The sequence below is a fragment of the Cyprinus carpio genome, chromosome B2 (genome assembly GCF_018340385.1).
Source record: "Cyprinus carpio isolate SPL01 chromosome B2, ASM1834038v1, whole genome shotgun sequence".
Classification (NCBI taxonomy): domain Eukaryota; kingdom Metazoa; phylum Chordata; class Actinopteri; order Cypriniformes; family Cyprinidae; genus Cyprinus; species Cyprinus carpio.
Genome location: NC_056598.1, coordinates 3,922,786 through 3,940,190, shown reverse-complemented (window position 1 = coordinate 3,940,190; position 17,405 = coordinate 3,922,786). Strand labels below are relative to the sequence as shown.

Here is a 17,405-nt window from a genome sequence, read left to right as displayed (position 1 = left end):
CATATTGTCAAAAACAGTCGGTTAGATCTTAAACATAAACAGTTGAGAAAGAAATCAGACTGTATTGGATCCATGCATTCTCTTTTAAAACTGCTTTGGCTGAAAAAAAAAATCACTGCTCTTGACTGATTTTTATAGCTTTAACAATGATTAATATATATGTTATTTATGCAATGAAGAAAATGCAATGTTATTTTATATTTGATTATTCAATGTCTGTACCTGAACACCCACAAACCTAAAGAATTGTTTAATTTGAATCGTTGTTCTATTTCTTTATTTGTGCAAGTGCTTGTAATTTGTCCATTTGTTCTTATTTACTGACTGTTCACTTGTATTTAATAATGTTTGAACTTCATGTTTGTTCGGCTAATGGTTTTGTTGTGGCATTGAAATTGGAATCGAGAATTGTATAATTTAACTGGTATCTAAAATTTTGATGTCATATAAGCTTTTTAGCCTATTAGAATACAAGATAATGTGTCAAAAACAATGATAACAAGGTTGTTATTTTTTTGGTTGGTTGTGTTTTTTCTTTTAAATTTATTTATTTTTGTGGCAGGGCCAGTGAAAATGTTTGCAGAACAAGTAAAAAAAAAATGAACCACTGGCCCAACTAGGCCAGTAGAAAAAAATCCTTAGCATTGAGCCCTGGATTGTGATTTCCATTTGTCAATTATTAAACATCTCTGTATAAATTTAAATCTGCTTGTTGGATCAAATGTGAACTTAATCCAAATTAACTTCAGTGATTTATAGTTACATTTTGACAGTGTTCTTCCTTGGGTATCGATCCTGTGACTTGTATTGCTCAGAGGATGTACTTAAAAATAATCATTTTTGTCACTCTGAAAGACTGTAAAATTTCCATCATTGTCTATTTTTTATCTGTCATGTCAATTGGTTCAATTTTTTTCTGACTTATATATGGACATTTGTCACACCTCCTTAACAAGACTGGTTGACTTTCATCTTACAGTCACAAAACACAATATTTAAAGATATTTAAATGTTGACAGAATTTGTATTTTTATGTGAATTAGCTTATCCATCATGCCATTTCTTGTTTTAACAGCAGTAATTTAGGCCTATATCACTTTTGAGTCATAGTCTACAGTATGTTTAGGATTACAATGAACTGCACCATGCGAAACAAAGACTTTAAAAAATGAAAATCACTGACAAGCCTGTGGAAACGTCTTCTTTTCATTATTTCTCTGAACTGGAGAATGTATAGATTACATCATTGTGTTACTTTAACTAAAATAACTATGCTACATCTTTACTTCATATGGAAAGTATTAGCTACTTGTGTGTTAAAAAGTCCTGTTTTCTAACAGTCACTTGGAGTACGTGCTCAATTGATGTACTGAGTTAAAATAATGTTTTTCTTGTTCCTTTCTGTCAAAATGACGGAAAGCGTTTTGAATTAGTCAAAGCTCAGGCAAATGGTGGAAAGTTTCCTGTTAACTCAACCTCTAGTGTCGCAAGCACTATGCTCTACCTGTTGAACTACAGGAAAGCTGCAGGCTCAAAGCATTCCTTTGCAATGATTTTTATTTGGTGAGGAGATGTTATTTAGCCCCAGAGTACAAGACTGAAAGAGAGAGAGAGATGCTGAGAGCGAGAGCGAGAGAGAAAGCTGTCATCGCTATTAAGCTGCATGACACTAGCAAACCAGTGCCAAAAACTGTTCCCATGTCAATTAACTGACCAAGATGTTCCAGTCAGTCCAACTGCATATGTTATTTACATTTATTCTTATTTGGCAGAAGATGCAATGAAATGATGCCTGACAGTTTACGGTCCTCCATCTTGGACCATCCCGAGGCGGGGGAGGAAGGCAATGGGAAAAAAGAGCAGTATCACATCTCAAATTCAACTCACAATTAGGGGAAAACAGGGTTGATGTATTTCCCAAGATCACTGGCTAAACAGTTCATAATCCCAGTGGAGAACATTGATGGTCTCCAGCCATTACTGGAAGAACTGACAATGATGGCTTTTTGAAGGAGGATTTGTGACTGCAAAAGAGGACAATCGGATTATGGTGCACTTTTTATCTGCTGTATGACAAATCAAAAAGACTATTTATCATAAGAAACCAGTTAAATTGGCAGACCTAGGGCACATGGAGTGTTGTGCAACCAGTGTTTTGAAAATAAGGTGAGCCTGTAATTATGAAAATGGTCTCTTTTGTTACATTTGATAAGGTATCAGCGTTGGCAAGCATATCAGGGTATTTTCAAGACAACATCTAAATGGTATGATTCCTGAGGCCGAACAGGCAAAACACTAACAAGAGTGCAAAACAAATCCATCTATGACCTTCATCGTTAACAAGAAACAAATCAGAATTCTTTGAATAAATGACAGAGACTTGAGATGAACAGGATTCCCAATTAGAGAGTTAAACCGGGATAAACGTAAAGGTATTAATAAAAAAATAATAATAATCAATTCTGCCATCATATACTCTCCCTTATATTGTTCCAAACCAGTATGACTTTACTTCATCAGTGAAACACAAAAGAAACATTTTTTAAAAATGTCAATACAATGAAAATCATCATGGTCCAACATTAGAACCCCAGTAGCTGAGTCTTGTTTGGCCTAAATAATTCTTCAAAAAAAAAGTCATATAGAAATAGAACAATATGAAGTAAATTATGGCAGAATTTTTATTTTTGGGTAAACTGACATCCTACTCTAGTCTTGGACTTGTATAAGATAATGATATTGGCTATAACTAGACGATATGACATGTATATACTGGGACTGTCAATCTTACACAAAATCCTTTATGTATTTTCCTTTTCAAGTCTTCTGAAACACACAACAGTTAAAAAAAAAGTAGTTTTGTGTGATGAATTGGGTTGATTCATTCAAAAGCCATTCAAAAGATTCATTCAATGATTCATTCACGACTCAGAGCTCAACTCAATGTTCTGACTGCAGTGCTCCACATCTCTCCGGATGGGAAGATTATTAGTGAAAAGATGTCTTAAATTTCAGTCTGTTTCTTACAAAACTATTATATGGCTTAAAAAAATCATAAGAAGTTATTTTCTATATTTTTTATGGTGCTTTTGCATCCTTTTTGTATTTTGAAAGCACCAGTTCCCTATTCTTTGTAAGTGAATTGCAATTGTTTTAATTCCTCCTTTGAAATCTACAAAAGAAAGAAAGTCATATGGGTTTGGAACAACATGCAGACGAGTAGATTATGACAGAAGATTCATATTTGTGAGAACTATCCCTTTAAAGGAAACTCTTTAAGAGTATGCTCTTACCCACTGTCTCGAAAATTCCTAAGCATGCCAACGACTCGATAAGGAATGGTACTGCACACGATGACTATTTTATTTGGCTGTTTTGGAATATTTGGGAGATCTATCTTTTGGCTCACAAACACAAGCAAGTTATAAATGATCAGAAGAAGCCTGACTCAACAAGCAGACTCTTGTATGAGATGCACCATCAAGTACATAAAAGCTGTGATGATTTTATTTTATTTTTTTGTGAATAAATGATGACCGTTTTACAATTTGAGGTGAAATATCCTTTTAAGTTTCTTGGTTTTCTGCAGCAGTTCTGCTGACATTTTAGAATTTCAGATTAAAATCTTTTGGCTACAATAAGACTATATTGAGGTGAAGAATAAGGGTGAAATACTAATGTAAAATTCCTCTGTTAAAGAGTTGAACTAAAACATTTATTGAGGGGAAAAAACAGCAAGTTACTTTGTAAATAGCATTGGGTTTTGACTTTTCTAGACATACTGTACACAAATATGCTGACAAACCCCATTCCAACACCTTTACTACTTCAAGCAGTCAAAGCCCCAGATCCAGAAAACACAACTAAAGCTCATCTCACACGTATTTGTATGCTTTAACTCTGAGTCACCTCTGAGCCATCCGGATGAGAGTTATAAGTGTCTGAAGACCTGTAAGCACAACTCTCTCAGATGGACTAGATTAAATCCCCCGGCCTATAGACAAAACTAATTTAAACATACAATGAAAACCAGTTTTGGTGGACTTTTGTCATTTTGGAATGAGTGAAGTCCAATAAAATTGGAATTACCCACAAGAAACTTGAGTTTAAAGAATATGATCTTATCCGCTTTAGAACAAGATTTGATTTAGAGCCCATCCCTTTATCGGAAGAAAGGAGGAGTTTTTTTGTTGTTTTTTTCCTCTGCTCTGGTAATGTCTGCTTATTTGATCAAAAATACAGTAAAGGCAGTGGTATTGTGAAATATTATTGCATTGTAGGTTATATTATTATATAAGCTGAATATTCAGCTTAAATATTAAGCAGCAAAAAACTGTTTTCAACATTAATAATAATAAAAAAAAATGACAATCAGCAAATTAGAATGATTTCTTAGGGATGATGTGACACCGAAGAGCGTAATGGCTGTCATCACAGGAATACATTTAATTGTAAGATATTTTAAAATAGAAAATAGTTGTGTAATAATGTGTCACAATATTAGTATTATTTATTAAATAAATGCAGCCTTTGTGAGCAAAAGAAATGTCTTTCAACAACATTAAAAAACTGTCTTTTATTTATTTTGGCCTGTAGTGTATGTACTCTGCCCAAAAGAGTGTTTAACAGTTTCCATCCATACCCACATATGGCTCTCACTGCACTGGTGATTTAGGTGACCACCTGAGAGACATTGTTCTAGGTCACAATGAGGCTGGACGTTATCCAGAGGTCAGTGCCACACAAATGAAAGGAAAGACACACTTGAAAGTCTGTCATGTGGCTGGACTGATGACCAAATGTGGGACGTTTTAACTGCAAAATTCAAATATAGCTCAACACGGTGCACCTTCAAACCAGCTACTTGGAATCTGGGCCAGCAATGCATTTATCTAGTATTTAACATGGGCAGTCTATGAAGACTAAACAGCTGTTTCGATCTAAAATATAACAGATAGCCGCAGCATTTCTCTGACCTTGAGTGAGGCACAACAGGGAGCCCGAAAACATTATAGGACGTCATGACTGTCCTCACTGATACTGTAATACCTGTCCTCTAAAACACAAGGGGCTGGAAAACCAGCAAATCAGTGCAATTAACAATGACAACGAGTGACTAAAACACCACTTAAAAAAACTATTTGTTTAATATTCTTCATACTTTAGACCCTTTCTCTATATAGTTTATATATGTGGTAGTAAAAGGCAAAAGGTATCCAACTGTAGCAAACAGTTGAGAACCTTCAGCATTAAAACAGGACATCATTGATGACTGTCAAAACAGAACTTACAGTATATTAAAGGAAAGTGATTCTTCTCTTGGCAACGTGACTGTAAACCTGATTGAGCCCCAAATGAGGAAAAACAGACTGTAATAAAGTGATTTGTGTGTGCCCCATCTGTCAGCATTGGCACAGTCATGTGTTTACACACAGGACACCCCTGAGATTATCTTAATGATATGCAAAGTGGCATATAAACACACTTTAACTAACCTAATTAATGTGACAAACTCTAACATCATAGATTAAAAAATGGCGTCAATTCATTGAATTCATTTCAAAGAAAATGTTCATTACAATGAGCACTGGATCTACACATTAAAACATAATTTAGATAACCTAGACAAAAAAAAGAAAGTGCTTTGTGTGATAAAATCTAAGTCAGATATGAGTTAAAATGACTGAATCAACCTGACTACATTTGGTTAAACCAACAAAATCAGGGTAAGATCAAATAAGGCTACAATTATTTTCACTTTTTAAAAAAAATGTTGACATACTAAAATTGAAAACTAAATCTCAAATTAAAATTATGCCGATTCCATAACAATAAGTTTACTGCACTAATTATTAGTTAAAAATGTCAAAGGTTATCAAGTTGAAACATAAAGACGGAGTAAAAATGAAAGTTAAATGATACAAACAAACGAAATCATTTTTAGGTAAGCTGACACCACATAGGCTAGCAGTTAAATTTGACAACAACAACAACAAAAGACAAAATGTTAATGTCAAACTGTGAAATAAATATAAAAACAATGTGCAGAAGCTATTTCTACCTGATCTGGCACATATAACAATGTAATAACTCCAATCTTATGTAGTTAGGTTGTTTTAAAATATATTAATATTTTGACTTTGAATGAAACCAGCCGACTGCAATGTTACCACATGAAACACGTTTTCGGTTGTCTGATAAAACATTGTCATAATGTAAGAATCATCCTCATTTCTCAGCCTCTGCTACGCAATTTGAATCACGGCAGTGCCACGCAGTATTGCACTATAAAGCTAAAAAATCACAACCTTATTAAAAGTATGGGGTGGGGTCATATAAACTAAAATCCGGGCTGGTAACTGAAAGTTTGAAAGTTCGAACCCAAGGACTGATCCGTGAACTACAGACAATGAATTTCAGGTTGTTCCAGAAAGAACTTCAATAAAAGCGTCAGTTAAAAAAAACTAGGCTACTTAGTATCCAAGTGGAAGTTCTCTGTGGGACTGTGAGCACAAACTTCCACTGTTCCCACGCTGACCGAGGTTCCTCAAAGCGCACATCTCTGAAGGTAGGCTATGTGCGCCGTTCCATCAAGCTCTGTAGGAGCTTATTTCTCCAACGAACTGTCTCAAAGATTGGGGTTTAACCTTATACAACAAGCCGTTTCACAATAATCCTACCTTTCTTTTCCGGCGTCGCGCAGAAGCTCCATGAGAGCAGTAAGGTAAACATCAATCCGATCTCAGTTGGTCCTGCCATTTCTTATGTGTAAAGCCTATCAGACTTCACTCCATAGTTAGAAGGGCTCTTCTTTCAAGGGTTTCTCAATAATGTTCAAGGATCTTGCCTTCCCGTCTTCTTGAGAAAACTCGCTCGGCTTGGCTTGTAAACTTTGACAGCTCCTCCTCCGCGCTCGCGAACCTCAGCAGTGATAGAGGCGCGTTCTGCCGGACAGAGCTGCACACGTGACGTCAGCAGCAGGGAGGACCGTGCGCGTGCTGTAAGGCGTTCAACTTCAGGTAACTACTTATTGATCTCGAGGTTTGTGACATCATTCCGACGCCAAATGAAATCTTTAACCTGCTGTCAATCAACAATGAGGACCAGTAGAAAAGAGAAATAACAAATGAACACGGGAACTCATTGCTTCTGTGTCTTTTTTTGTTACAAACTACTCACAGTAGGCTGTTTGTCTGCAACAAATTACATCTACAACGTCTAGCACTCAAAGGTAAATATAGAGTTGTTGTTACAATGCACTGAAGAATTGTAAAATAATAGAAATAGGCTTATATTGTGGTAATCAGATTAACATGTTCAAAATGAATACCTCAATTTTAATGAAAAATACTATATAAGTAAACTAAACTAACTAAAATAATATATATGCACACTACCATTTTAAAGTCTGAGGTCAGTAAGACCTGTATTTTTGATTAAAAAATACAGAAGAAAATATTGTGAAATACCATTATGATTTAAAATGGCTGTTTTATTTTTATTTATTTTTTTAACATCTTAAAATTTAATTTATTCCTTTTCATGGCAAAGCTCCCTTCTTCAATGTTGTGTGATCCTTCAGGAATCATTAAATGCTGATTTTGTGCTTTAGAAACATTTATTATCATCAACCATGGGAACAATTAATCTGCTCAGTTTGTGTATGTCAAACAATTTATTTCAATCTTCATCTGCCCTGTAGAATTGCATAAGTCTACAAACTTCACCTTCTAAATAAATTATTTATTTATTTATCCATTCATTCATTTCTTTATTTGGGGAAGTTGTGGCCTAATGGTTAGAGAGTCGAACTCGCAATCCAAGGGTTGTGAGTTCGAGTCTCGGGCCGGCAGGAATTGTGGGTGGTGGGAGTGCATGAACAGTGCTCTCTCCACCCTCAATACCACGACTGAGGTGCCCTTGAGCAAGGCACTGTTCCCCGGGCACCGCTGCATATATGGCTGCCCACTGCTCCGGGCGTGTGTTCACTGCTGTGTGTGTGCACTTTGGATTGGTTAAATGCAAAGCACGAATTCTGAGTATGGGTCCCAATACTTGGCTGTATGTCACATCACTTTCACTTATTTAATGGCAAAAAGCTTGTCTGCAAAAATGTATAATTATAACAGGAATAACTGGTAATTCAAACCAGATCTGTTATTTAACATTCATTAACAACATTAAAAAAAAAAGTTTTTGCAACTTCTGCTGTCATCGATGGTAAGGTCATGTGTGATTTCACCCATTTAGGTCATTTCTAGCTGGTTAAAGTGATAGTGTTACAACTCCCCTGAGTTGCAACACTCCCATGTCTCAACTGTTTTTCAATGATAAAACGAAATGCAACTGTTTCTCAGATTTTTCTCCAGAGAAAAAGAACCCAGTAAACTCAAGTGTCTCAGTTTCAGAAGAGATCTCAACAGTTTCACAAACCATGCTCAGATTTACCAAGATATAAGCTTATAACCAAAAGTCAGTGATTTGTCAAATACTTCCAAAGACCAAATGATTTGAAGTGTTATCCACATATAGTTTTGTACTTTTGATGTTAAGAGGATAGTTCACCCAAAATGAAAATTCATCATTTACTCACTCTTAAGATGTTCCAAACCTGTATACGTTTCTTTCTTTTGTTGAACATACAGGTAAAAGAAGATATATTTGAAGAATGTGGGTAACCCAAACCAAACAGGTCCTCACTGACTTCGGTAGTACAGAAAAAAATGCTGTTTGGTTATCAACATTCTTCTTTTGTGTCCAGCTTAAGAAAGGTTTGGACCAACCTATGATGAGTAAATGAACTATCACAACATACATCCCTTCAGTTGGTATCATCTGAATCAGCATTTATTTTGAGATACAGCATTTGGTTTTGAGTTAGGCTGCAGGGAGGGTTGTAACACTAGTTTCCTCATTTTACTTGGGTGAACTATCCCTGTATTGTCTATTTTGTTTCTATGTTTATTGTTCCAAGGAATATATTGAAAAACAGCAGAAAGTAAGTTAATTGCTAAACTGAAAAAAAAAAGAATTTTTTTCTGATCGCTTATGTAACAAAGCATAATCTGAGCAATAAAATGTGTAGATGTGCCAAATATTTTAATACAACATTCATTCATTCAAGACTATTTACACATAAGAATGACAGAGAATAAGAATTTGAAAGTCGTGTTAACCTTAGGTTGTAGGAGAGATGGTGTCATTTGCAAATGGTCCTTTGACGTAATTCTTGGGCTCTCTTTATCTGTCCGGAAACCTCCCTTGTCTTTTGTGAATCGTCCATTGAGTTCTTTAAGAAAATGACCATAGACATGGCTGCATTCATTTGGGTTGCCACAGTAGCCAGACAGTGGTTTGGAGATGGAAAGCATCCAGGAAGTTTGTGTTCCCAAAGGTCACCAAAGATCAACTGACCACAAAGAATCCTGTGTTTCCCACTCAAACTCCATTCTGTCTTGAGTAAACTGACCTTTTACATCTATTTATTTAATTTTGTGTCTGAAGTTATGTAAAAAAAAAAACAGCTAGTTTTAAATTAAAAATAAAATAAAATAAAATAAAATAAAATAAATCCTGGCAAACAAAAACATTGTTAGATTTAACCGAATGTCACATTTAATTAATGTAATTCAATTGTTTGGTTTGTGTATTTGCTTCCTTAGAATGGTGATACAGAGCATCACTAGAAATACTGATTCCAAATTATATAGTTAAATCACCAGTAAACAGTCTCTTTAAAATATTTCAGAGGTTTATTTGAATGTACTTATGTGAAATTTCTTTGGAGGAGTTTGTTTGCAACACCTTATTCATTTCAAAAGTTGAGATTGCATCCAGTCACCCAATTACTGTATATGTGCAATAGTTGTGTCCTGATTTCTAAACAGAGTAACCCATGCAATTCAGCTGGCATGTTGAACAGCACATTTATTCTTATTATTCAAAATATTTAACATTTATATATTGACATTATATATTAATAACAAATTAGAGTGAATCTTACATTTTACATCTATAACCTGAATGCATATACCAATCTGTTGGAATGGATCTAATAAGTTGTTTTAATACTAAATTTAGTTTGTTCAGGTCATGTCACAACAACATTACCTGGGAAACAATTATGGCTGACATTAATAAGAGTTTCAAAGTGGTAATTTCAGCAAACCGAGAAGGCCACATATCTTAATTATATCCCTAGCTAGACTACATGAGGACAGATGTGAAAGACCTCATATGTCTCTGGTCATTTTTATGAGCTAATATTGCATTATAGTAAGCTAATGCCTCGTTAAGTGGTTTTTTACACAGGATGTAATGGGTGTGGTTGAGTTTTGATTGATTTTGGATGACAAGGACAAGTCATCAAAATAAAAAAGAGGCCCAGTATTAGCATCAGGTGGGATGGGGTGGTTTGAGATCTATTCTGAGTTAGCAAGGCTGTAGTGATCGCCACCAACCTGTTGTTGGAAAGTTCCATTGTTTTCGTCAGCCAACCCAGCCAATGGAAAGAAGTAAGACTTAAAGTCAAGATAGGCTGAGAACACTCTGTCCTGTATGGAAATTTGCAGGAGTACTAGTATCTAGAGTTTAAAAAGGCTCAATCTAATATCTATTAGGCTATGTAGTGTTTAAAAAGAGTGTTATTTTAAGCAGTGATGGATAGGTTTGACTACAGAAGGATAATCAAAACCACTCCAATACAAACAATAAAGTCTGCAGTGATATGAAATATCAGTACTCTACTCAAGCAGGAACGCTTCTTGTCCAAAAATGTTACTGGACTGGAACTAACTCTTGCATAACGCAGCAGTCTATAAGCACATCAAGATTCCAAGACAAAAAAAATAGAGTGTCGTGAACATCAGTGACAGTCTTTACCATGCCAAGGTATTTTAACATTTTCCAATTGTACATTGTATTTGTTAATTTTTTTTAAAGAAAAATGTGGAAATTCATTTTTTATGATAAACAACAGTCATTAAATGCTGTTGCCTGATTCAGATGATATCAACTTAAGTACCGTACATCCCTGGTATAATCTGAATCAGAATTCATTTTGAGAGACAGCATTTGCTCAATTTTGTTAAGTCTGAGTTAGGCAGGGAGAGTTGTAACACTAATTTCCTCATTTACTTAATGTTCCCAAAAAGATAGAACAAGATGTGCGAAAGCCAATATTTGACACAACTGTGAACGTGACTAACATCAACAGACACACCATTACTTTTTTTTTTAATAGTTTTATTTGTGCAATACTTTTTCCAACTTATTATTATTATTATTATTATTTTAACAAATCTGTCTCATTAATTAATATGGGTGAGCTGAGAGATGGGATTTTGGGATTTGGAATAAAAAAGTTTTTTTGATCAACAAATTTAATACAATTACAAAATTTAAGCTGATGTCTTATAATAGTGTTACAAGCCTTGACTTACTGTTACTAACAAAAGCACTCTTTGTACTTGACATTAACTTAAAAAAAAAAGCTTAGGGACAAATTGTGATATAAACATCACAAAAGAAAAAAAAATCTGTTACAGGTGTTAAAGCAAAAAGTGTTGCAACCACTGGTTTCACCGTATCTTTTTTTGATGAACTAAGTAATATGAATATGAATTTGAAGCTAGTGATGCAACACCTTTTCATTTATTTTTATTTATTTTTTTATGAAAGAGTTTACATGCTAATAAAAAATCATTTTGCCTTATTTGGGGAAAAAGTCAAATAGGTTTCAACAGAAAGTCAATATCAAATTTAGCACATCACATGGCAATGGATAACAACAAAACAGTTCCTCCAGGGAACAACACGTATACATGGACAGACACAAGGACTAAGACAACAGTATATATCGACAATATGCAGACAATAGAATACAGGTACACAGAGTAAATACCTGGCAAAAGCTGGCACTGGGGTAGTACTAATTCAAAAGGCACTCCTTTGTACCATATTTACCTATAAAGGGTGCATTTTGGTACCTTAAAGGTACATATTAGTGCCCTTTGAAAGGATAACGCCCGGTGACAGGTTTTGTCCCTTTTTTCTGAGAGGGTATTATAAATAAAGTGTAGCAGCAGTGGGATGATTGAGTATAAGTACTAGGGAAAAAATATAAACAGCATATACATGAGTGATAGATTGACCATATTTCCACTGATTTCTGCAACTGCATTTTATAGTAGACAAACATCTAGCAGACATTGCTAAACAAACACATTTTACCTCCAATTGTGCAACTTTATTTATGAAACATTCAAATGATTAACATATGCCTGACACTTCTGATACTACTCATCCAAAATAGCACATGTGCTTAAATTAAAAACAATATTCACAAATAGCTGTGTAATATGATTCCCTGCTAGGCTACTGCCAATAACTGGAAGAACAACAGACTGTTAGACAATCTTTGTTTTTGCCTAATAATTAATGCTCAAAAAGTCAAATATTTATAGTTCTCTGTAATCACATAATCAGAGGACTGTTTTTCATTATAGTGAGAGTCAAACAGATATTGGAAAAGCAAATTTAACCAGAGACATATGTGCGTTCTTCTCAATTTGAAAAGATTAAAATAGTAAAAGCTTATTTTAATCCCTCATGTACAGAATGATTGACTCCAGAAACGACCCTCCCCCCATGATACACCACATGACCCAAAAACATATTTAGGACTAAATGTAAGATTTGAACTGCATATTTCCATTCATCTGGATTACACAGTTTTACAATAAACTAAATGTGATGCATACAGTACTTGTCAGTTATACATAAATGAAACAGGTAAGAATTCTGTAATAGTGCTAATAAACTAAATGTGTTGTAAATACACAAAAACAAACAAAACAATTATTTACATTTAGTCATTTTGCAGAAGCTGGTATCCAAAGCAACTTAAAATTGTGGGATACATAAAACAATTCATCTTAAAGAGGCAAATAGACAAAGGAAGTGCTTGCAATACCAAGTTTTAGATATTGTTCAAATAAGTACAAGCTAGAAAGAGAAGGAATAAAATAATTTTCGAAAGAGATGAGTTTTCAGCTGTCGCATAAAAATTGTCAGGGATTCAGCATTCTGGATGGGGTGAGAAGATTATTCCACCAGCCGGGAATGGTGAACGAGAATGTTCTGGAAAGTGATTTTGAGCCTCTCTGTGATGGTACCGCAAGGCATCACTCACTAGCAGATCTCAGACTTCTGGAGGAGAGGTGTAACATGGGCTCTTTTGGGCTCGTTAAAGACTTCTGAATCATTTGTAGAGGTTTGATTGGAAGGCTTGATGGAAGTCCAGCCAGAAGAGCATTGCAGTAGTCCAGCCTAGAAATGACAAGGGCCTGGACAAGAATTTGTGCAGCATGCTCCGTTTGGAAGGGCCTGATCTTTTTGATGTTGTACAATGCAAACCTGCAAGATCGAGCAGTCTTTGCAATGTGGTCTTTGAAGGTCAGCTGGTCATCAAAGGTTACACCAAGATTTCTGACCAAAGTTGATGGTATAATTGTAGAAGAACCTAGCTGGATCCTACTGAAGAGTTGGAAAGGCAGGGAAGACAAGAAGCTCAGTCTTTGCCAGGTTGAGCTGAATGGGGTTATTCTTTCATCTATGCCGAGATGTCCGCCAGGCAGCTACCGTTGGATCCTCTGGTTGAAATGACAGATAGAGCAGTGTGTCATCAGCATAGCAATGGTAGGAGAAGCCATGTGCCTGTATGATGGGACCCAGTGATGTCGTGTATATGGAGAAGATGAGGGGTCCAAGAACTGATCCCTGAGGAACCCCAGTGACAAGTTGATGTGCTTTGGATACCTCCCCTCCCTAAGTCACCCTGAAAGACCTACCAGTGAGATAGGATTCAAACCAGCGAAGGAGAATCCCTGTGATGCCCAGTGATGAGAGGGCAGACAGGAGGATCTGATGATTGACAGAGTCAAAAGCAGCAGATAGATCCAGAAGAATAAGAACTGATGTTTTGGAATCAGCTTTTGCAATCCACAGGGCTTCCGTGACTGACAGTAGTACAGTCTCAGTTGAATGGCTACTCCTGAAACCTGACTGGTTAGCGTCCAGGTTGTTGTTCTGTGAGAGAAACAATGATATCTGGTTGAAAACAACTCTTTTGAGTATTTTCACTATGAATGGAAGAAGAGAGACAGGTCTATAGTTATCTGTAAGTGAAGTGTTTAATGTAGGTTTTTTGAACAGTAGGGTTACCCGAGCCTGCTTGAATGCAGTGGAGAAGGTGCCTGTGAGGAGAGATGTCTTGATGATGTGTGTGAGTGATGTAAGGGTGTAGAAGAGATTGCTTGGAGGAGGTGTGAGGGGATTGTGTCTAGAGAGCATGTTGTAGGATGGCTGGAGAGGAGAAGTTTTGATACTTCTGCCTCAGTGAGGGGACAGAAGGAAAAGATAGGAGTTTTAGCAGTGGGTATGGTGGGTTTGAGGTCCTGTGCATGTGGGGTTGAGAACTGACTACTGATTGTTCTAGTTTTGTCGGTGAAGAATGTGGCGAAATCATCAGCTGTTATAAAGGTTGCGGGAGGTGGTGGAGGGGGACAGATGAGAGAATTAAATGTTTTGAAGAGATTACGTGTGTCTGGAGCGCTGCTGATCTTATTGTGGAAGTATGAAGATTTGGCAGTATGGACTTCAGCAGAGAAAGATGAAAGCAAAGACTGATACATACTCTGGTCTGACGGATCTTTTGATTTGCACCATTTTCTCTCTGCCACCCTGAGTTTGGTCCGATGCTCACGGAGAACATTGGATAACCAGGGGTTAGAAAGGGGGAGCCCGTGCTGGCCTGGAGGAGAGAGGAGAAATATTGTCTAGACAAGAGGTTAAAGTAGAGCATAAAGTGTCAGTTGCTGCATTCACATCCAGAGATAAAAAATGGGTAGGTGAGGGAAGAGAGGAGGATACTACAGAGGAAAGATGGGAGGGGGAAAGGGGGAAGAAATTATAATTAACATTACATTTAATTTGCTTCAACTGAATAAAGCTTGCACAGCTATATAGGCATATTTTAACCATGTTCATATTTTTAAAGGTTCTTTGTTTTCACAGTGAACTGATTTCAAGCAACATTAATAAATACATTTTAAAATATGATGATTTAAATAAAATCAAATAGATGCAAGTAGTTAATAATAAACTATGATTTTCTAAATACAGAAATCTGACCTGTTTGATTTATGTGACAAATATGCATCACATTTAGTTTATTTGTTTATTTGTGTTTAAACTGTGCAATCCAATTTATGGATTTTTAATATGCAATTCAAATACATACATCTTAATTAATTAAATTTTACATTTAAATGGGATATTATGGGCCTTATTAACAGCAAAAGACTACTGAATGGATGGGTAGATGCACTGGCACGTACACAAAGTTGTGGACATAAGGTGATTTACATACATTTGCACAGCACAATGCACTGATTTACACCCATACACACACACACACACACACACACACACACCCTCACACACAAACACACTCAAACACAGTCAGCAGGGGTCAAGACTGAGTTCAAGGATGCCATCTGGGTGCACACAAATTATTAACAGCCCCATTCTGTTGATGTTATTTTATTCTTTAATCGTTTTCTGAAAGGCAAGGCGGGACTAAACAATACATCTTAAGTTGTAAAGTGTTTTTGAGCTAGTTTGTGCTCTTCTTTAAATCCTGCTCGCCAAGACTCTCATCACACAATGAGACAAGGAAGCAATTAAGTTGTTTATTGATGCAGAAGAGCGAATGTGTGATTCCACCGTGCAGGAGGGTCTCGCAAGCATTTTTTGCCCGCTTTGATCTTGCATGAGGACATCCAGCTGGACAGTGAAGGAGCTGTCCAAATCACAAAGGAAAACGGCTTGGACAGACAGATGAACAACAGACAACACTGTAATGAGGTCAATTAGAAGGTTATTTAAGGATATTGCTCTTTTCTTTTTTTTTTTTCTTTTCTTAATAATCTTGCTCATCAGAGCATTATTTTAGGGGACACATATAGGCTACTGCAAAAACCTAACAGTGAAATCAACTAATTTCTAACTTTAATTGTTTAACTTAAAGGGACAGTTCACCCCAAAATAATGATTTAGTGATCAGTTACTCAAACTCATGTTGTTCTAAACCTGTATGAATTTCTTTCTTCTGCTAAACCAACTGTGTACCAAGATTCTTTCAAATTTAATGCTACGTAATATAATAAAGAACACACAAATGTTTTTTTTTTTAATTCATTAATTTTTTTCATTGTTCAGTAGCATAGAATATGCTATTTATTACTAGCTATGTAGTTAATATTTAATAAATTATATGCAATTGCACAAATGTGACAACTTATGCTACAACATACAGTATACCATGATGACATTTTGCAGGTTTGTACAGTAAAACACTGTTAAATGTGTGTTATATAAACTGTAACTTTTTTCTGAGCATGACAAATGTACAGTAGCTTTTAGCACATTTTTGTTCTGTTTTCTGTCATCTAAAATTTGTGCACTTTGTTTGACTGATTTTTGCCCTATAATGACTGAAATGACCGTTTGAAAATGACTCACTTCAACCCCTGCCATGACAAATGTTTAACACATTAAACCCAACCACAATAACTCAACCACAGTTCATTCAACCGTTCACTTCACAGTCGCAGTCCTCTAACAAATCAAACGCTGTTTAGTGGTTCTGCTCTAATTATTAAGTAGCCACTGTAATTTGAAGAGCTGTACCCACAACGCTCTGTTGAGAAGGCTGGAATCTGCTGCAGGCAGTACAAACGCAGAAGAGAAATAATTAGACTTAATTAAGGAGGGGAGTATGTCTATAACATTCCTTAGCAGCTGTTCTCCTTAAGGCTGTCTGCACCCTACCTGCCAATCATACAGAGCATTATTACATTTAGAGTCAACATTAAACCAAAACTGACCCAATTTAATGTGTATTCCAGCTCTCATTGTGAACAGTTTATCAGTGTATGTTATTCCAAAGAAGCAAATGATCTTTAATTAAAATGTAATAAGTTATTCTTCCTTTGAAACGTTCAGTGTGAAAAACAAGTACACTAGCACACTTTTTTTAAAAAGTAATTATTATGAAAATAATATACTGTGCTTTAAAAGAATATTCTTAAGTGTGAACTGAATGTAATATTTTCAGACACTGAACCACGGGTTATTTACAATTAAATGAAAATTTACTTCAATTTTAGAAAAAATGATATCCAGTTGAATTTAACACTGTTTTTTAACCCACTTAGTGAAAGCAGGACTTAAGTATATTTTATATGTAATTTTTATAATTACCATTGTCTTTGAAATATAAAGTGTACTGTCAAATGTACTGACAATCAAACATTATATGTAAATGTAATTTTATTGGAACG

At 35.6% G+C, this 17,405-nt stretch overlaps 1 protein-coding gene across 1 annotated transcript in view; it reads right to left on the bottom strand.

Moving 5' to 3' along the window:
* Nucleotides 1–6,941, bottom strand: part of LOC109046603 (epidermal growth factor receptor-like) — a 62,808-nt gene extending 55,867 nt beyond the window's left edge. Inside the window, exon 1 of the mRNA XM_042717793.1 lies at nt 6,681–6,941. Coding sequence (XP_042573727.1) covers nt 6,681–6,759 — 79 coding nt within the window. The 5' untranslated portion in view covers nt 6,760–6,941. The remainder of the gene's footprint in view (nt 1–6,680) is intronic.
* Between the last annotated feature and the right edge of the window lie 10,464 nt (nt 6,942–17,405).